The sequence below is a fragment of the Glycine soja genome, chromosome 10, assembly GCF_004193775.1.
Source record: "Glycine soja cultivar W05 chromosome 10, ASM419377v2, whole genome shotgun sequence".
NCBI classification, from domain to species: Eukaryota; Viridiplantae; Streptophyta; class Magnoliopsida; order Fabales; family Fabaceae; genus Glycine; species Glycine soja.
In genome coordinates this window covers 513,103-531,502 of record NC_041011.1, presented here as the reverse complement: position 1 = coordinate 531,502, position 18,400 = coordinate 513,103, and the positions used below count along the sequence as shown (strand labels likewise).

General features: G+C 32.4%; 1 protein-coding gene across 1 annotated transcript; it reads left to right on the top strand.

Annotated features, from left to right (window-relative positions):
* The first annotated feature begins 599 nt into the window (after positions 1 to 599).
* LOC114369274 lies at positions 600 to 15,337 on the top strand. The gene is made up of 10 exons (XM_028326466.1): positions 600 to 730; positions 2,025 to 3,758; positions 3,849 to 3,986; positions 10,164 to 10,235; positions 11,514 to 11,555; positions 11,706 to 11,792; positions 12,872 to 12,979; positions 13,090 to 13,182; positions 13,941 to 14,020; positions 14,125 to 15,337. Exons 2-10 carry the CDS (start codon positions 2,151 to 2,153, stop codon positions 14,852 to 14,854), a joined length of 2,958 nt encoding a protein of 985 aa, XP_028182267.1. The 5' UTR covers positions 600 to 730; positions 2,025 to 2,150; the 3' UTR covers positions 14,855 to 15,337.
* The last annotated feature ends 3,063 nt before the right edge of the window (positions 15,338 to 18,400 follow it).

Below are 18,400 nucleotides of genomic sequence, written 5' to 3'. Positions count from 1 at the left end.
TAAAGTGTAATTTTTTATTGGTTACCAATATAAAATTTTATAATAACTACATATTTTTATTAAACTCATTTTTAACACATTTTTCCGAAGAATCCATGTTTATAAAATTTTTCATTTTCATTCTAATGTAATCAAAATTCACACGTGATTTTCAATACATTTTTATTGTGTTTTTTTAATAAAAAGAATCTTATTTATATATTTTTAACAAAAAAAATAAGAAATAAATAATATGTACAATAAACACTGTCATCTAATACATATACCAATATATAGTAAAAATATATTCACATTATTACTCAATAGTATGGATTTGAATCTTAATTTTAACAAGGATGAAATAAATTATACAAAATAAAAAGTATTTATCTTTTGTGGGTATTTACGGTGCAATCGAGGTTAATCGATATTTTTTATGATAAATATTTCTTAATATATAATCAGTAATTTTTTTATATAATAACATATTAGAAATGATTAATTGAGAAAGTAAAAACTATTAATTAAATTTTATTGAAAACTATTAAACTCAAAATAAATTCCAAAATACAAGGGATATTTGTTTTTTGTTTGTTTGTTTTAATTTAATTTCAGAAATAAAAGGAGAAGATGAAACGAGGGAATACTACGCATTGCGTAAATTATAGATAACGCACTGCTCTCACTCTCTTCGCTTCGTCGCCCTTACTACCGTCGCCAACCGCCGCAACCTTAACTCTCTTCTCTCCAGGTTCTGTCTCTCTTCTTCGCCGTAGCATTTTCCGTTTTTCAATATTAGGTTTTGGTTGCGATGAAGTTAATGGGATTTGATTTGAAAGGCATCGAGGGTTTTAGAGGGAAGCAATGAAGCATCGTAGACTATAGTTTAGGGGATTGAGATGGAATGCAATTGCAATTTAGCATATTAAGGTCATAGGTTAGGGTTTTAGAGGGAAGCAATGAAGCATCATAGACTATAGTTTAGGGGATTGAGATGGAATGCAATTGCAATTTAGCATATTAAGGTCATAGGTTAGGGTTTTAGAGGGAAGCAATGAAGCATCATAGACTATAGTTTAGGGGATTGAGATGGAATGCAATTGCAATTTAGCACATGAAGGTCATAGGTTAGATTATTGAAATGAAAAAAAAATGCTTTTGTGAGTGTAACTTCAATTTCACAGTGGCTAGTGGGAAAATAAATACTAGCAGTTCTGTGCTTTCTGAGTATGTAAATATAAGTGTTTTGCAGAGGTGGAACTTATGGTGGTTGAGAATGTGAGAAATTGATTTTACAAAGGGTAAATGGAAAAGAAAGAAAGTAGTGCTGTTAATCACACACATGCTTATGTTGATTTTGTTAATTGTTACAGTTTAACATAATAATAATAAATTATTATTATTATTATTATTATTTATTAGAATGCTATGTTATTTAACCAAGTCCAATGATGTCCTATGATTCATGTAGAGGATCTCACCCTGGGGAATAAGACTTTTGTGGTTGTTGCATTACAATGCTAGGCACTCCTTTCCCTTATAAACTGATTGGGAGTTGAGTTTTGAAGGGGAAGAAGAGGGAGGGCAATTTTTTTTTTTTTTTTTAAATGAAGATAGTTATGTACTATTTATAAAAGTAAACAAAAGTTCAGGACTTTAAATTTATGCTGATATATTATTTTATTTCTTTCATTTACAAAATATCAAAATAGAAAATATTTATTTAAAACAAAAAAAATTCCTCCTCTTCCCTTCCCCTCCAAAACCCAACTCCCAAACACAAGTAACATCAACTATGTTTTTCTTATTGACAACTTAGATTGCCCACTTTACTCTCAAAAGTGAGTTGCTTGCATTAGAGGAGCCTGATCCATGTTATATTCATTTTGTAGTTAATCATTTCTTCATAACATGATTGGAAGAAATCAACAAACATATTAATGCTTGAAATGGACTTTCTGTTTCATTTAGTTGAATGAGTTGTTACATATAGATGCATGTATGTGGTTGTGATCTCATTGTATTTCCTTTTTTGGCTTCCTCAGGAACAGTATAATCTATCTTTTGATAGTTGTTGCAATTTCAAGATTTCAGCATGTTGTTATGCTCTCCTTAATCTCTTAGTAGGGACACAATTAATTTCTTTTTGTAATTGGTTGGCATCATACAAGATGAGCAAATCTAATCGTTCAAAGGAGAAGCATGGAAAAAGCAATTGGCTTTCTGAGCATAATTGTGATGAAGAGAGTGCAGCCCGTACAAGGCCATTTAGTTTTGAAGAGATTATGCTTAGAAGAAGAAACAAGGAACTGCTTGGAAATTCACCAAAAGAAAAAGAACTGCTTGAAAATGTAAAAGACCCTGCACATGGATGTTCTTCAGAGAAAATTACTGATCATTTTAAGTCTGCCAGAATCTATAAACATGACAAAAGTTTATCCTTTGGCATGGAGAAACATGTTTCGGAGGAATTAGTGAAAGTAACATCTAGAAAGAAAGTTGAAAGCGCCATTGTAAAGGAAGATGATTTAACTGAAGGGAAAAGAAGGGCAAACCATATTTTGGAAACCAAATCAAGTGCTGGATTAAATAATAAAGCCAGGATAACCAAAGAAAAGACTGAAAAAGAGATGTCTGGTTATAAAAAAAATGAGCGAGTTCATGATAGTTCCGAGTATAGAGCTGGAAATAAGCATTCAAGAGATTCAGTTTATAAGGATAGTTATGTGGAAACAAATAGACCAAAATCTGAAAGGGAAATAAAGAAAAAGAACCACATTGGAGGGGATGAGAATCATAATATGTATGTTACTGAAAAGAGGCATGACAAAGATAGAGATAATAGGTGGAAATTGAAAAAGCGGTTAAGCAATGACTCTGAAGAAGTACCTGAAAAGAAGCATTATAGAGAATCAGATAAGGATAAGCATGCAGGGGGTAGGGCAAAATATGAAAGGGAAACCAAGAGAAAATACAAAAATGGTGATGATGAAACTCAAGACAGGAATACATCAAGAAAACAAGATGCTGTGAAACATCATAACATGCACATTTATGAGAGGAAAGAGAGACGGGTAAAGGTGAAGTCTCATAATGAAGAATTAACAGCAAAGAGGAGATGTTCAAGAAGTCGAGAGCGTGAGGATAGAAGGTCCCCTTCTTTTTCACCAAGGGAGCAAAAACGTACTTATCAAGATGGAGAGCGCAAAGAGTTGTCAATGCATTCCTTGAAAGATAGTTCTAGAACTAAGAACCCTGATATTGATAGATATAGAGTATCAACTAATGGTTCAAGTGGTCACCATCATCGACATGGTGTCTCCACAAGTGGACTTGGTGGGTATTCTCCAAGGAAGAGGAAAAGTGAAGCCGCTGCCAAGACTCCTTCTCCATCTAAGCATTCTCTTGAGAAGAAACGTGCTGGATGGGATCTTCCCCCTGCAGGGACAAATAATCCTTCTGCTGTTGTTTCTTCAAGTTTTCCAGTATCAAATTGTGCTGTGTTGTCTAATATGCATGATGTGGTTTCAACTAGTTCTCTTGATCTAGCCCTTGTGAAGCCTCTGCCTGTGTCTTTTCCAAGTGATGTATCAACAGGGAAGAATACCAACATTGATTCTGTCCAATTGACACAAGCTACCCGGCCTATTAGAAGGCTTTATCTTGAGAATTTACCTGCTTCTGCTTCTGAGAAAGCTGTGATGGATTGTTTCAATAACCTCTTGCTCTCTGCCCGTGTAAATCATATCCAGCAAGCTCAACCATGCATCTGCTGCATTGTGAGTCTGCAGTGCAAAATATGAAAATTTAGTTTTCCCCCTCTTATGAAGCAATGGGTTTGAATTTGTTCTTGTATATATTCTCTGCAGTTACATAAAGATAAGGGGCAAGCACTTGTAGAGTTCCTTACAGCTGATGATGCATCAGCTGCTCTTTCTTTTGATGGCAGTATGCTATTTGGCTCCATTGTGAAAATTAGACGTCCCAAAGACTACATTGAAGTTGCAGTAAGAACGAAAACCTTATCTATCCGTTCATTCTTTCATTTGTATCATATAACTGCAACTATAACTGTTAATATAATGGCTGTTAAAGTGTTTGATATTTTTCTCCTAGAGTTAGATTTGTATTTTTGCTTCATTATAGATATTGCATTCTAGTATTTCCTCCACTAAAATGTAGTTGATTTAGTCAAAAAATTATGCAACCATTTATAGAGAACTGTCGGATGAAACTATGAAAGTTGTCTTACCACTTATTTTGCTTACCTGTACTTGCTTTTAATTGGCAAAATATAGTTGGTTTACTCAAAAAATTATGCAACCATTTCTGATTTTTGTTTGAATTTGGTTTGCTTATTGATGCTGTGTTGATGGTGATGTTTCAATTTGAAAAGATTCCATTATGCTTGTGCATTCTTCTATCCTTTTGTTTATGTTTAGGTTTCTTGAATTTTATGACATGATCATTTTACAATGTTTTTGTTTAAAATGGATAATTTATCCTTTGATAAATGAAGTTGCGGATTTTTCTGAATGATATATGGTTGTTTTTAAACTGAATAAAACTATTTCCTATTTAAAAGGGAAATGAAAAATATGCAGCTCTATCTCTTTGCCTAATTTTTATGTTTATGTTACATTAATCTGACTTCCTTTTATAGACACCTGGTAGTTTGTCTTTAGGATGGCGAATAATAAAAAAAACATTTCGGTTCGTAACTTCCTATTGTATGTGCATTTATGAATTAAATACAAGTATTTGCTTAGCTTTTCTGTAATTGTTTGGTATTATATTTGTATTAATCAATGCTGTAAATTTCCATTAGTTGCCAAGCTGCACATTACATTCAATGGATCTTAGAAGATCCAGAGATTTGCAGCATGAATTTCTTTGTGAACTTTCTATTTCAAAATCTGTCAAAATTGTACGGAAGCCCAAATTAAACAACAGCTTTCTCTGTTGATGTCAAAAGCCTGTGACATGCATGACCCTTGTTGTATCCATATTTGATTAAATATTTAATGATTGAAGCTGGAGATATTTTCCTTTTTCAACGCTTGACTCGTATATCCTGACGATTTCATTTTTTTTTTGTTTTAAAACTTCATTGACAAAGTGTCTATTACAACTGAAAATTGGCTCTAAAATTTCTGACTACTGAAACCATTTTTGGTAAATTGGTCTGAATCCTGAAGTTTTGTAACTTATGTTTTTCTTTTCCTCAAACTGTGAAGAATCCATTGTAGAAATTTGAGATATTGATAGGAACTGATTTTTACTTTTATGAGATACACTGGAGTATAGCTCCTTACAATACGGAAACTGACTTGGTTACACTAAAAGAAAGAAAATATAGAAGTACATACAGATTTTTGAGGGTCTGCCCACCTCCCTGTCTAAACTCTTACACAATTTTGCCTAACTGTTGCTCTTTCTGCTCTTCACATTTATCTAATCCCTCCAAGCCAAATTCTGTCATTTTTCACTCCTAGATGGGCATCCCGTTATGCTGCAATTGAATATTCGCTATTCTTTCATCCTTTCCCTCATATTTGCTGATTCTCAACTTCCCCGTCTACCTGTTGCATATGCCCTTGTACTAGGGGGTCTATCAGATATTGTGTTATGACTGGTCTTGATCAATGAATCATTGGATTGTTTGTTGTCATACTGCAGAACCTAATATAGACTTTAGAATTTGTTAGTTAATTTTCATCATTGGTTACCAAAGAGTAGTTTAAAGGACCCAGACTAATGGTGTGATTTTCTTATAAAAGGCTTTTTTCTTTCTGATTTGAGATGTTCTAAAATTTTCTGATTTATAAAATTCAAGATGCAGCTCCAAGATTATGTGCTATGAAATATGGATAATATAAAAAAAAATATAATTTGTTTCTGTTTTCAACTTCAAATGATTTTGCAGGTGTGTTGTAAAACAGTATTTTATTTCCATTACTGACCTTCCCATCATAACTGAATGTAGGGATGATTTAAGTTATTGTGCATCTGCAAAGGTTGTATCCCCTCGTTTAATATTTACATACTTAATAGTTAATGTGAACTTTTTGATGTTTTGTAATTGCAATGATGTTAGATTAGTTAGTCACTCCTGTTTTTATAGAACTTAACCTTTTCTGTTATTCTGTCTACTCTCTGTCCATGAAGAAACAGATACTGAGGCTGGACATTTATAAAATTCATTGGATTTTATTGTTCTTGTGCTCTAGATTTAAGTTGAATGTTTCATTTGAGAATCTAAAAGTAATGAATAATTTTTTTTTAAGTGTATGTTGTCTCAAGTTTCTGTGATGGAAAATGCAATTAATTTGAGTTTTGACTATTTCTAATTTATTTATCTTAAAATGTGTACCTGAATTGTTTTTCCTTTCAGCTGTGTGGTTTTGCTTGTGTCTTGAATATAATTTTAGGTTTTAGTTAATTTTCCCTGCAAAACACATCAAATTGACTTGCCTTTCTAAAGATGAGTTTATGTTGTGCATTCTTTCTCTGCTCTCTAAGTTGTTCCATATATTGTATCACTGAATTTCTTAGCTATATTATTTTTGGAAAGTGATGTTTTTAATACTTTTATTCTATAGTAGTAAAAATAATTTTGCCCGAAAGAAGAGAGCAAAAATACTACTAGGGGGAGAATTGGTTGTGATAGAAGAAACTTAGAAACTAAACTAGTAAATCTACAGCAACTTCCTTGGAATAGCTGTGTGCTGAACACCAAAGATAGTTAATCCTATTCCAAGGCAAGTTTTGTGGAAACAGCACCCTGCCACAGAATCTTTGCCACCTAATTTTTGCAAAAAGGTGCTCCAAAGATTAAGGACACACCCAGTGCTTGCCACGAATTAATTTTTTTTTTTTAATTTTGATAGGAGGTGGTCACTTTGCAATACAAAAAAATTGTTTAATGTTTCTGAGCTGGTTGCAGCAGAGATTTTTATTGTTTCTTAAAAAATTATGAATTTACAACCATTTATTAGTATTAATAATGTTAAGTACAGGTATTTGACATAGAATACAGAATTACAGACAATTGAACCTTCTTGTAACTGGCCTATGTATAAGTAACTTTAGAAATTTGAATTACTTAAATAAATGTTTGTTTAGCTCTAGAGGTGTTTAAAATGTACTTTCTTTTCATGGTTATGTTTTATGCAAAATAAAAAATTCATGCGGATGTAGTCAATGGTGCCTGCACCATGGTAGTCAAGAACGAGAGGAAACTCGTAGAATCGTACGATTCTGCCAAGGCTTTGCAAGTGTGTTTCCGTGCAGACTCGCTTTCTGATCGAACTCGTAAAATTGCCGCTTAAACTTGTAGAAATGCTTGAATGTGCATTTTTTCTGTTCCTGAAGCAAACGGTTCTGAGTAGGAAATTTTTTACTTTTTGGGCCTTAAAAACCTAAAAGCCCAATGCTCAAAACATTGTTTTTTAAAACAGAACAACCTAATAGCCCAAAAAACGTTAAGACAACCCAAAAGGCCAAAACTGAATTGACAACAGTCAACACACTTACACACGTCTAATAAGTAATAACCTCTCCATATTCTGAATTGAGTCTCGATTCTCAAAAAATGAAACCTCTCCATCTTCTCTTTCTCTGTTTACGCACAACACAAGGCACTGGCAATGAAGGGACTGAAGGCACAAACCTTCCTTCTTCCCTTTCTCTGTTTTCTGCGTGCAAATATAAGTTTTTTTTTATCATAATTTTACTATGTTAGATGCATATATAAGAATTTATATTCATATATTTTAATTTTATAAGTCTTGTAGAATGTATGCTTCAAGTTACGATTTCACGGTTTACGATTCTGTAACCCCTTTCCGAGTCGGGGTAGAATCTCGTTTTTTACTACCATGGCCTGTACTATAAATTAGTTTGATAATTTTTGTTCTCAGAAGAAAACTAATGACCCTAATTGGCAACTATTGTGTTGTAGAAGTATTGTCATGATGCACATTTTAGTTGACAGGATAACTATGATGCTTGTGTATCTTTCCCCACTGGATTTTTTCCACTGATATACTCATCCAAATGAACCAAAAGGTGAGTAATATTGCATTTGTTGCAAATAAATTTTGTTTTGTCATTTGTGTGTGAATTTATGCTTGAAGAATATAACAAGAGTATTAGATCCTAATTTTGGGTTATAGATAAACAACGTGATAAAAAAATTATAATAAAAGGCAACAATTTCTAGTTTAATTTTGTTGTCACTGAAGAATTGTGTGTGTTGGTAAGTCCTATCTTTTAGCGGCTGTCTTGTCCTCAGCCTTGAAGCCTTAAATCTGAACTTAGCCTGAAAGACACAATTCCAATCCTCTGGGTAATGCTGGTGAGGGTGTACTTAATTAACTTGGAATTTTGTTTCATGACATATTCAGTGATAGGTTTCTTGGACATTTGGACAATAAATTCATATTGTTCATAACCAAATGCTAGAAACCGCTTCTGTAGCTTCAAGAGCTTTATAATTCACATGGAGTGATCTGCTTGTTCCATTTTATGAGATATTTTCTGACCCTAGTATTGGAATCTTTTAAATAGGATGTTTATATGGGGTATTTCGTAATACACATTCTGGATGGTGATGAAGCTGACTCCTAATTAAGAAGACTTCCAGGTGTATTGGCAAGTTTGATGCGTTACCAGGATTTAGCTGGCCAATGTTTCAGGGTTATTGTTCTAGGCTGCTCTGACAATGCTAATTATGATCTCATGCTTTGTTTGTTATATTCAGCATGTAAGTGCTATGGGTTGCAAGTTATTTCTGAGTTTCTTCTGTCACTCTCGGTTCCAATGCCCGCTTTGTACTTTTCCTTGGGATCCTAATTTATCTTCATATCCAATGTCCCTAGGCTTGAAAATTTGGGTTATGTTGTGTGCTGAAAGCATGTCATCGTTGATTAATTTAGATGAAGTACATCTTACCTAAAATAGCGCAAGGTGTATTCACCATTCTTTACTTGGTATCTTCTCCCCTTTCAGATAAAATTTTATGTGCGTTGATTTTCATCACTTGACACACAATACAGACTTTGCTCGAAGAACCTTGCTTAATTTGGAGTATGTCTACATAAGTACATATTAATCTAAATGTTCTTTTCTAACTGTAGTTAATTTTAATACACTAATGCTATGTACTTGTTACAAAAGCTTAAAGGAATGTAGAGTGTCTTAAAAAGCCCTCTAGTATTCCATCCTTACATGCCATTACTGAGGTTGAATATACTTGTGTAACTTAATTGCTAAAGGGTGATTTGATCTTGATGGTTATTCTGATCATTTTGTTTATGATCTCAAGATCATTTGACTTTGTGACAGAACAAGTATGCTGTTTTGCAGGGATTTGCCACATGCCACATAATTGCATGACAAAAAAAATGTGATTATTTTGGTTCTGTTAGATGGAGGCCTCCATTTTATGTCTCAATTTTTTTTTATACTGTGCAGTGTGCAGGTTGTCTTTACATCTGAAAATTGCATCAAAAGAATAAAATATTTAAGTGTTTGGAATATTTTTCTTTTCTTTTTTGCTATGTTATTTGATAGTATTTGCTGTGACTATGCATGGTATTAATGATCTGATATGTGGCAACACTAATGAATTGGTATTTGTTGATGCAGTATTTGTAAGGAAAAAACATCTTGAATTTAATTATCCTTTTTCCTCAATCACCTAGAGAAAACAAAGGAGACATCTTGTTCTTTGACTTTTTTTATCTCTGGGTTCCTCTACGATGATTCTAACCTGTGAAAGAGGAAGCTGTTTTTATGTCGCATAATTTATTTTATGTATACATGGAACAGCTTCTCTAAAGAATACTATAAATTAAATGTATAATATTGTACGTGCTTAGATGTCTGGTACTCATTTTAGTTTTTTTTTGGGCTCATTTCTGATGTAAGTGAGAAGTTGTTGGCTGGATTTTGTATTGGTGGCTAATCTTGTGTTTTTACATTTTTGTTTGTTGTGTTACTTATGTTGCTCGCTTTCTTTATCTTAAAAGTACGGTTAATGTCAACTGATCTTAATTTTTTTTTTATTTCTATCACTCAATATTACAAACTAATGCCTTCTTGTAAGCTTTAGAATTCTAAGGTATATTGTGGTTATCATCCATGTAGCAGGTTTTCAGACAATTGCTATTTTCATGCAGACTGGTGAACCAGCGAGATCAGTGGATGTTGCTGTCTCAATAAGTGATGTTGTAATTGATTCACCTCACAAGGTATGCATGCAAAACAATAATTTTACTTTCATGTGTAAGTGTCAATCTGAATGCTTAGGATGCACTTTTCTCTTACATGCATGGTTGAATCGCACATACTCTTTTCACTGCATGGCTTCATCTTTTTGTTGCATAGTGGAACGTGACGTTTCACTGTGGTAAATGAGTACCTTTAGTTGTGAAACTATTCCCAAGATGGGGATTGAACCCAGCCCTTAGTTAAGGGGACACAAGTGCCAAATCACTTGTGCCTCTTTAGTTATACACAACTTTTGGTTATGCTTTTGTTTATACACATGTCTGACAGTTGGCATAGACATTGATTATAGGACAGTAGAGTATTGTTATACTAGCAAGAATGTGCCACTTTATAACATTTAGGTAAATAATATTTGAGCGACTATGAACCGTGTTATTGCTTTAAACTTGTACTAGTTTTGCTGCTCTCGTACTCATTCTAATTCATTGTTATTAGCCTTAATTGCTTTGGTCACTTTAGTTTGGAATTTGTTCAATTTGGTCCCCAAGTTTTTTTGACCTAATTGAGGCATTCCATTTTCAAAATTAAGCAAACTTGGTCCTATTTTCTATTTTTTCTACCTAATAAAACCTTCAAGTTAGTATTATTATTTGTATTCAAATATTTTGGGGGTTTATGACTTTATGATGGATTTGGGATGTGAAATAATTTTAGAAGTTTAATAGTCAGAAATTTAGTGAAAAATTGCTAAAGTCATAAATCCCCTAATATTTGAATAGAAAGTAATAATTGATCTGAGACCCTGCAGAGTTTGCAAAAATCAATCATAACAAAACGAAAATGTGGGAAAAAGAGAAGAATCCTTGCAGTCTGAATATTTCAAACGGACTTACAATTACAAATTCTCAAATCTTCAGTGAAGAAATTAGGATTTTTTTGGCAGATGGAGATGTTTCATTGAAACAATGAAACCCAACATCTTGTTAGTGCAGTAATATTGGCTTTGGCACTGGAAACAACAACATTCATTCCTGAGCTTTTAAGTTAAAAAAAATGAAAACTGACAAACAACAACTTCTACCTTTCTTTAAGTTCATATTTTTAGTTTTAATTTAAAAGTAGCTTTTAAGCAGGAAAAAACTTGGGCTAAACATATCCTAAAGTATTCATCTTGCATTCTTGCTTAATCGGACAGATTTAGTTTAAATTAATTTGTTCTTGTTTATATGTTGCTAATTGGCTTATTTTTTTCTCAATTAATTGTTTTTCTAATGATTGTATCTTTTATGTTGTGGCAGATCTTCATTGGTGGAATTTCAAATCATCTTTCTTCAGAGATGGTAATTATTAAGAAATGAAAATCCCTTATTTTTCAAAATCTAACTTTTTAAGACCTTTTGGATTTTTGGTACTCCATCTAGTAACTAAATGTTCTTACTTAAGCTTTCATGTGACTAAGGCCTATTTATTTTTCATATTTTCTTCTCTAGCTTATGGAGATTGCTGGTGTGTTTGGATCTTTGAAGGCTTACCACTTTGAAATGAAGGTCAACAATGGACCATGTGCTTTTCTCGAGGTAAGGCTGCATTTCTTTCTTATTTATTTTTTAATAGTTTTATTAGCTTTTGTACAATAGAAGTATTACTATTTACACTTACCTGCTTGTGTACCAACCTGAGCAAATCCCAAGTGGCTCAAGGGTCCATTTGTAAATACTTATGTTAGAAAGAAATTATGTTGACGAGGTATTTTGTGTTTTTCATTTGTAAATATTTCTTTTTTCCCCCCTCAACTATGTCCATTGATATTTTCTAAAATCCTCCATCTGTTGTGTACTTTTCATCATTGTTTTTACAAATTCAGTTTCTGTTCAGCTCCAAGTGCAAAGAAAAGAAATATTTTTTCTCCTGTTAGGGTGTGGGGATGGGATGTTGCCCTGGAGTAAGAAATCTTCTTCAACAACTAAGACGGCCATTTGTGTGCCTTTTGAAGCTTCTTATGTTTTCTTTAGTTAAGTGACACTGTCATTTTAAGATGATGATTCAAGCATTCTTTTTCTGAGCCAATTGAATGGTCTTAGAAAACTCAAACCAGTAATTGGACCATTCCTTGTAATTCCAGCAGACAAACAAAATCATCAAAATTAACCTAATTAAACTGCTGCCTTTGGGTTGGTTTATCATAGGTGCACACAATCCTGGAAAAAGTACTTACTTAGCCATTCTCTTTAGGGATTTTGGCAGGATAAACCCAATATGTGCTAGGGATTTGACTCCTTTAAAGTGGGGTGCGCTATAGAGGGAAACATGCTGAATTATATCCTTCGATCCGAAAATCAAGTTATTAGAGTTTAATAATAACTCAACACCTATTCGTTTAAAGTGCATCCTTAGTTTAGAAGAGTCAAATTCAATTTAAAAATGTAAACAATATAATGGGTTGGTTTTTGGATTTAATTTTTATGAATTTTGGCATATTATGGTTCCTCTTGTCTATATGAGCTCTTGCAGAAGCTGTTATTTTTTCTTTAGTATCTTTTTCAATTCTAAGATGAAAAAACCCTAAAAGCATGTATACTATTATTTGCTATTGTTATCTTTCCTGTTGTAATCTCTTTTTTGTTTTATTGAACACTGATTTGAGCCATCTGTTCAGTACGTGGACCACTCTGTTACCATCAAAGCCTGTGCTGGTTTGAATGGTATGAAGCTGGGAGGGGAAGTATTAACAGTTCTTCAGGCTATGCCTGATGCATCACCCTTGGTAACTTCGCCATCCATTCATCCCTTTAGTCTATTCTAATCCTTGGATATGATTCCTTGATTGCCTTTGAATTATATCCATAATTTTTTACATAAATAAAAATATTCCAGGAAAATGCTGGTGAATCACTGTCTTATGGGGTTCCAGAGCATGCAAAACCACTGCTCAGAAAGCCAACACAAGTACTAGAGATTAATAATGTGGTATGCAATTTTTTATTTAGCTTGAGATTATTATATTTTCGTTCAATTTCAGTGGGCTCTTTTTTCCCCTTTCTATTTTTTGAAGTGTCTGTTAGCTGTTTTATATGATAGGAATTCAATTTTTTAATGCTTCTAGTGTTAAATTGAAATTTTCCGTATAAATGTTTTTGTTTGGCCTCCTTTCAAGAAGGTCTATTAGAAGGAATGGAGGGGCTGTAAGGGATTTAGACCAGAGAATAGCTGTTACTGTTGACCACAGTTCTAACAGACATGTCTGTTGGACAGTTGAGAGCATAATCAGTGAGTAGGAGGGAAAATAAATAATGGGGAAGGGTCTGTTTTGGAATTTTGTTAGAAGATTGGGTAGGAGATGGAAGACTCTTCAATTTCATGGAATAATGCAAACACTCTGTATACTAGAGTTCTAGCTTCTCTTACTTGAATCTGAATCATCTTTATTCAGAGCCAAGTTGAGAGAGCAATTCACTTTAAAGATTCCTAATTTATTTTTTATTGTAATCTTTGGCTGATTCAATTTCTATCAGTCTTAGTTTCAAGTAAACTAGTTGCCTGTACTTAATCCACATTTTGATGATAGTTGTCTTTCACATGAAAAGGAGCACTAGACTTGTAAAAATCTTTGTTGGGCTCTTGCTTAAGACGTGCTTGCTTTGTGTCAAATATATGCTTTTCTTGTAATATTATTGTTAGTTACATTACATATTTTGATGATTTCTGTTTGTGTAAAATATGAATAGTTTGCAGCAGACACTATTTTGTCTTTATCCGACATGGCCATTGAAGAAATTTTGGATGATGTACGGTTGGAATGTGCAAGGTCATAAATCAAGCTAGTATTTGTTTTTTCTCTGGAATTATTTATAATTTTAAACTTTATAAATTATACACATTTATTGTATGTAGTCCTTTTTGATCTTGCAGATTTGGGACTATTAAATCAATTAATGTAGTCAAGCATAGCAGTGGCGAGAATTTAGCAACCAAATTAGAAGAATGCAAAGTCATAAACAAAGTGGATGCTAAAGAAGTTTCTCAAGACACAAACTGTATTACTAATAATACAGAATCTAGTTTTTCTGACAAGGCTACTTACCCCGACTTTGAAGGAACAAATGGGATGGAAATCCATGATAACAATGAAATGGAAGAAGTTAAAGTTGACGAGGGTAGCTGTGTTTATGTTGATAAAAATGCTGAAGTTTTTGACTATAAATCATGTAGAGAACACGTGGATGATTCAGCAGTAGAAGATGTGGGGGATAAGGGCATACCTTGTAGTATCATTCAAGAATGTCCTGATCAACAAGATACACCCAATGATGGGCCAGAATTTTATGATAAGATGGTTGCTAACGATATTGATGTGAATATTGAAAATAATATGGAATCTAAAGACACAGTTTGTGCATTTCAGGAAGGCTTTTCTGAATGGGATATCAGTGCAGAATTGGTTAGTCCCCAAAAGAGCATTGACACGGAAGAGGATATTTATGGTCATGTATTTAAACCAGGTTCTGTTCTTGTTGAGTATGGAAGAGCTGAAGCATGTTGTTCGGCAGCACATAGTTTGCACGGACGATTCTTTGATGGCAGAATTGTGACGGTGGGATATGTTGCTCTCAGCCTATACAGATCAAGATTTACAAAATGAGCATTTCAAAGCAGCAACTCGTGGTTATATGATGAAACACCAAATTATATTTTTGCATGATTGTGGAAGAATAGATTAATCAATCTGATTGGTTATGCCAGCCTGCTTCCTGGATAGCTTTTTAACTTTCAGATTTACACTTCTGATGTTTAGTATTTCAACATTTGGAGTGGGTAAAAGCTTAACTGAGCAATGTCGATTTGAGGAAAATGCAGTATAGCACACATCAAGTTTGTAACTGCAGACTATCTGATGATTTGTTATGCAAATCGGGCATATGATTTTTATTTTTTTATTTTGTACGTTTAAATGTGGTTACATTTCGAGCTGGTGGTCTTATGCTATTTGGCAATATTTTGTGTACATGGTTATGTTGCGTTACAAACTGATTATTGTATCGTAGTTATTTTTAGATGTTGGTTACAGGGCCATACTTTTCATAATTATTTTTTTTGACATTAATCTTGAATCACCGTAACATTATAAAACTTGTTTTTTACTATTTATTTGACAAGTATGTTACTCAGAATCTTGGATGATATCTGTTGTGAGGGACACATGCTTACAGAGAGATTGATGCACACACTATTGTAAGTTAGGATCTTTGGAATAAATTTGTTAGAAGGAAACAATCGCCTATATTTTAAAAGGGTTTTTAAGTTGACAAGAATTAGTCATTATTTCTTTGAAATAAGTCGAATCAAACATTGACTACGGAGTTTATTAGTTAAGTTTATCATTAGAATGATCAATGACATTGTTGGTCAGCAATATGACCATTTGCTAGAAACCTAATATTCAATTTAATGACGCCTAATGTTGTATATGTTCTTGATGCATTTGATTATAAAGCTATAACTAAATGAAGTTGGAGTTCAAACTCCAAAATTTCTTAAACATTCAAAGTAGTACTTGTTACCTATTCATTTATAATTTGGAACAGGCCATTTTTATAGTTTTTCGCAGGAGGACACTATTTTAAATGCTGCATTTCTTGTTGGTATAAGGTTAACCATTAATCATAAGTTCACAACCCCCTCCCATATAGTTCGATTCTGGCCAACATCCATATGTTTCTAACATAGGAATTTTCATATATGGGTGGTAGTCATGATTGCTCCATCAGATTGCACCATTATGAGTACAAAAAGAAAGTTGAGTGTACATGCTGGATTTGTATGCTTCCAACATTAAGGGAGTTCGCAAAAAAAAAAAAAAAAAATCTTATACCAGTTATATATAAATGCTCCAAATGAGTCAAAGGCATGCTAGAACTTAGAAACATGGTCGATCAATCAGTTCCAGTTATTCAAATCTACAAAAAAAAAAAAAAAAAAAAGAGGAAGCAACTAAAATTTGAGGTAAATAATTCTAAAAATGTTTCTCTTAGATATCACAACATCTTATGAGATTTGAACTTAAACAATAGTTCAAATGTTAGAAGTTTAAATATTAAAAAGATAATAAAAATAATAAGATCTCAATAAATTATGTCTCAATTTATAAGAAAAAAATAGAATCAAAAGGAGAAAAGTTATCAACAATATATTTGAACATAATGGGAAATGAGAATCTTGAAAATAAAGCCATTCAATAATATTGACAATGAAATATTTGACCAAAATTGGAAATTGACTTACATTCAAGATCACTCAATTGGAAATGTGAGGATTTTGAACATGAGTTCAAACCCCAAAAATGGTTTTAGTGGATCTGAAGTCCAAATCACAGAAAATGAAATATCTATTTAATATGAATGGATGTTTGTAAATACTAAATAGTGCAAATACGTGGCTTGCTGTGCAACCCAAAAAAGAGAACAAAAAAATTGCTTCGTGGTAACAAAGATACTATTCCAGGAAAGAAATTTGAAAATCATTGTATTTTGATCATTGGTTGAAATATTTCTGAGTTAACAAGACAAATACAAAAAAGAAGAAAAGAGATAATTCATTTTACCCACTAAATATTGCAATGCAAATTTGGAATCATAGGATGCTTATCTTGAATCACTCTGTGGATGTAATCACATACATAAATTAAATGACTATTCTTTTTCCTTCCAAATTTTATCTAGTCTTATCTTTCAACGCTTTTATGTTTGATGTAATTTGCTGAACAAAAAAAAAATGTTTGATGTAATTTTATCTTCTGACCTTACTCCTTGTTTAGTCATAGTCATTAGGGAAATGATTGGCGCATAATCATTTGTAAATAATTAGCTAGATCACGAGTCTTTTTCTTCTTTTTTTTTTTAACATAAACTTATTCAATGTGAAAAGAATTGTAAGGAATACTGAATTTATTTACGTAAAAGGAGTTTTTTTTGGTATTGAAAGGGCATAAGGAGAAACTTTAAATATAATGTTATCTTTATTTTTATTATGATTTTTCAATTAAAATTATAATTTCACTTTGTTAGTAAGGTCAAATTCTAATTTTGATTAAAAAAATACAATATGAAATTATGTATCTTAATTTGGTCTTACATATAAATAGGATCGTACTAAATAGTAGATACTAATGATTTTGGGCCAATATTAAGTTAATTTAGCTTATAAACTGATAAATAAATCTTACAACAATTAATTTCAAAGGGTTGATCAAGTAAAACAACTTTAAGTTCTTCTATAAGCTCTATTTAAGCCTAGAAAATTTTTCATGTAAAATTAAACCAAAATTCCATGATAAAAACCAAGGACTAGCTAGGGTGTGTTTAATTTTTTTAATTTTGAGTTACATGTATTTATTGATAATTGAAAAAAAAATATTTATTTCCCAGTTACTATGTTTTTAGATTATTCCTTGCTCTAAGGAAATGATAGAAATTTAAGACTATGTTGTTTTTATCCTTCTCATAATACTAATAAAAACGCACCAACTACAAATTAATAAAAACATAAAATAAATTAACACCACCTTAATTGATTCTAGCCCTAACAACATTTTAATGCAACTAATATAAAATGTATGGTCACGGTAGTGTATCAATGTCTCATGATGAAATTCATGTCATGACGGCATCAATATCCAATCCATGATGACTTTGTAGCCCAACATCATAATGAAACTCCCACATAAATAAGCCACTACATATGAATTAGGAAGAACCAGACCGTAGAACAAGTCAGTAGTTGGATAATCTACAGAAGAAGAACTGTTAATATTCTTTTGAAAGCTCTGGATATGGTGCGATATAGCTAGCTAGTGGCCCATTATATCTATCAATCGTTGACCTTAATTTCCATACAAATTAATTCACATTGGAGCAATTCAAGTGTCATAACTTTATCTGATGTCATAATTTGAATGCTTCTCACCGTAAAATCTTTAGTGGGGTTTAGTGTATCACATGCTTTACATCAGTGTACTAACAAATTATAAGGTACTAGTTGATAATTTTCATGACATCAGTCTATTTCACAACAAAATTATTGGACAACTTTCCAATTCATGAAATGTTTTAATCACATTTTTTTATTGGGTTAGAGATGATGATAGTTTCTCAATTTATTACATTAAAAATTAATTTTACTTGAAATATGT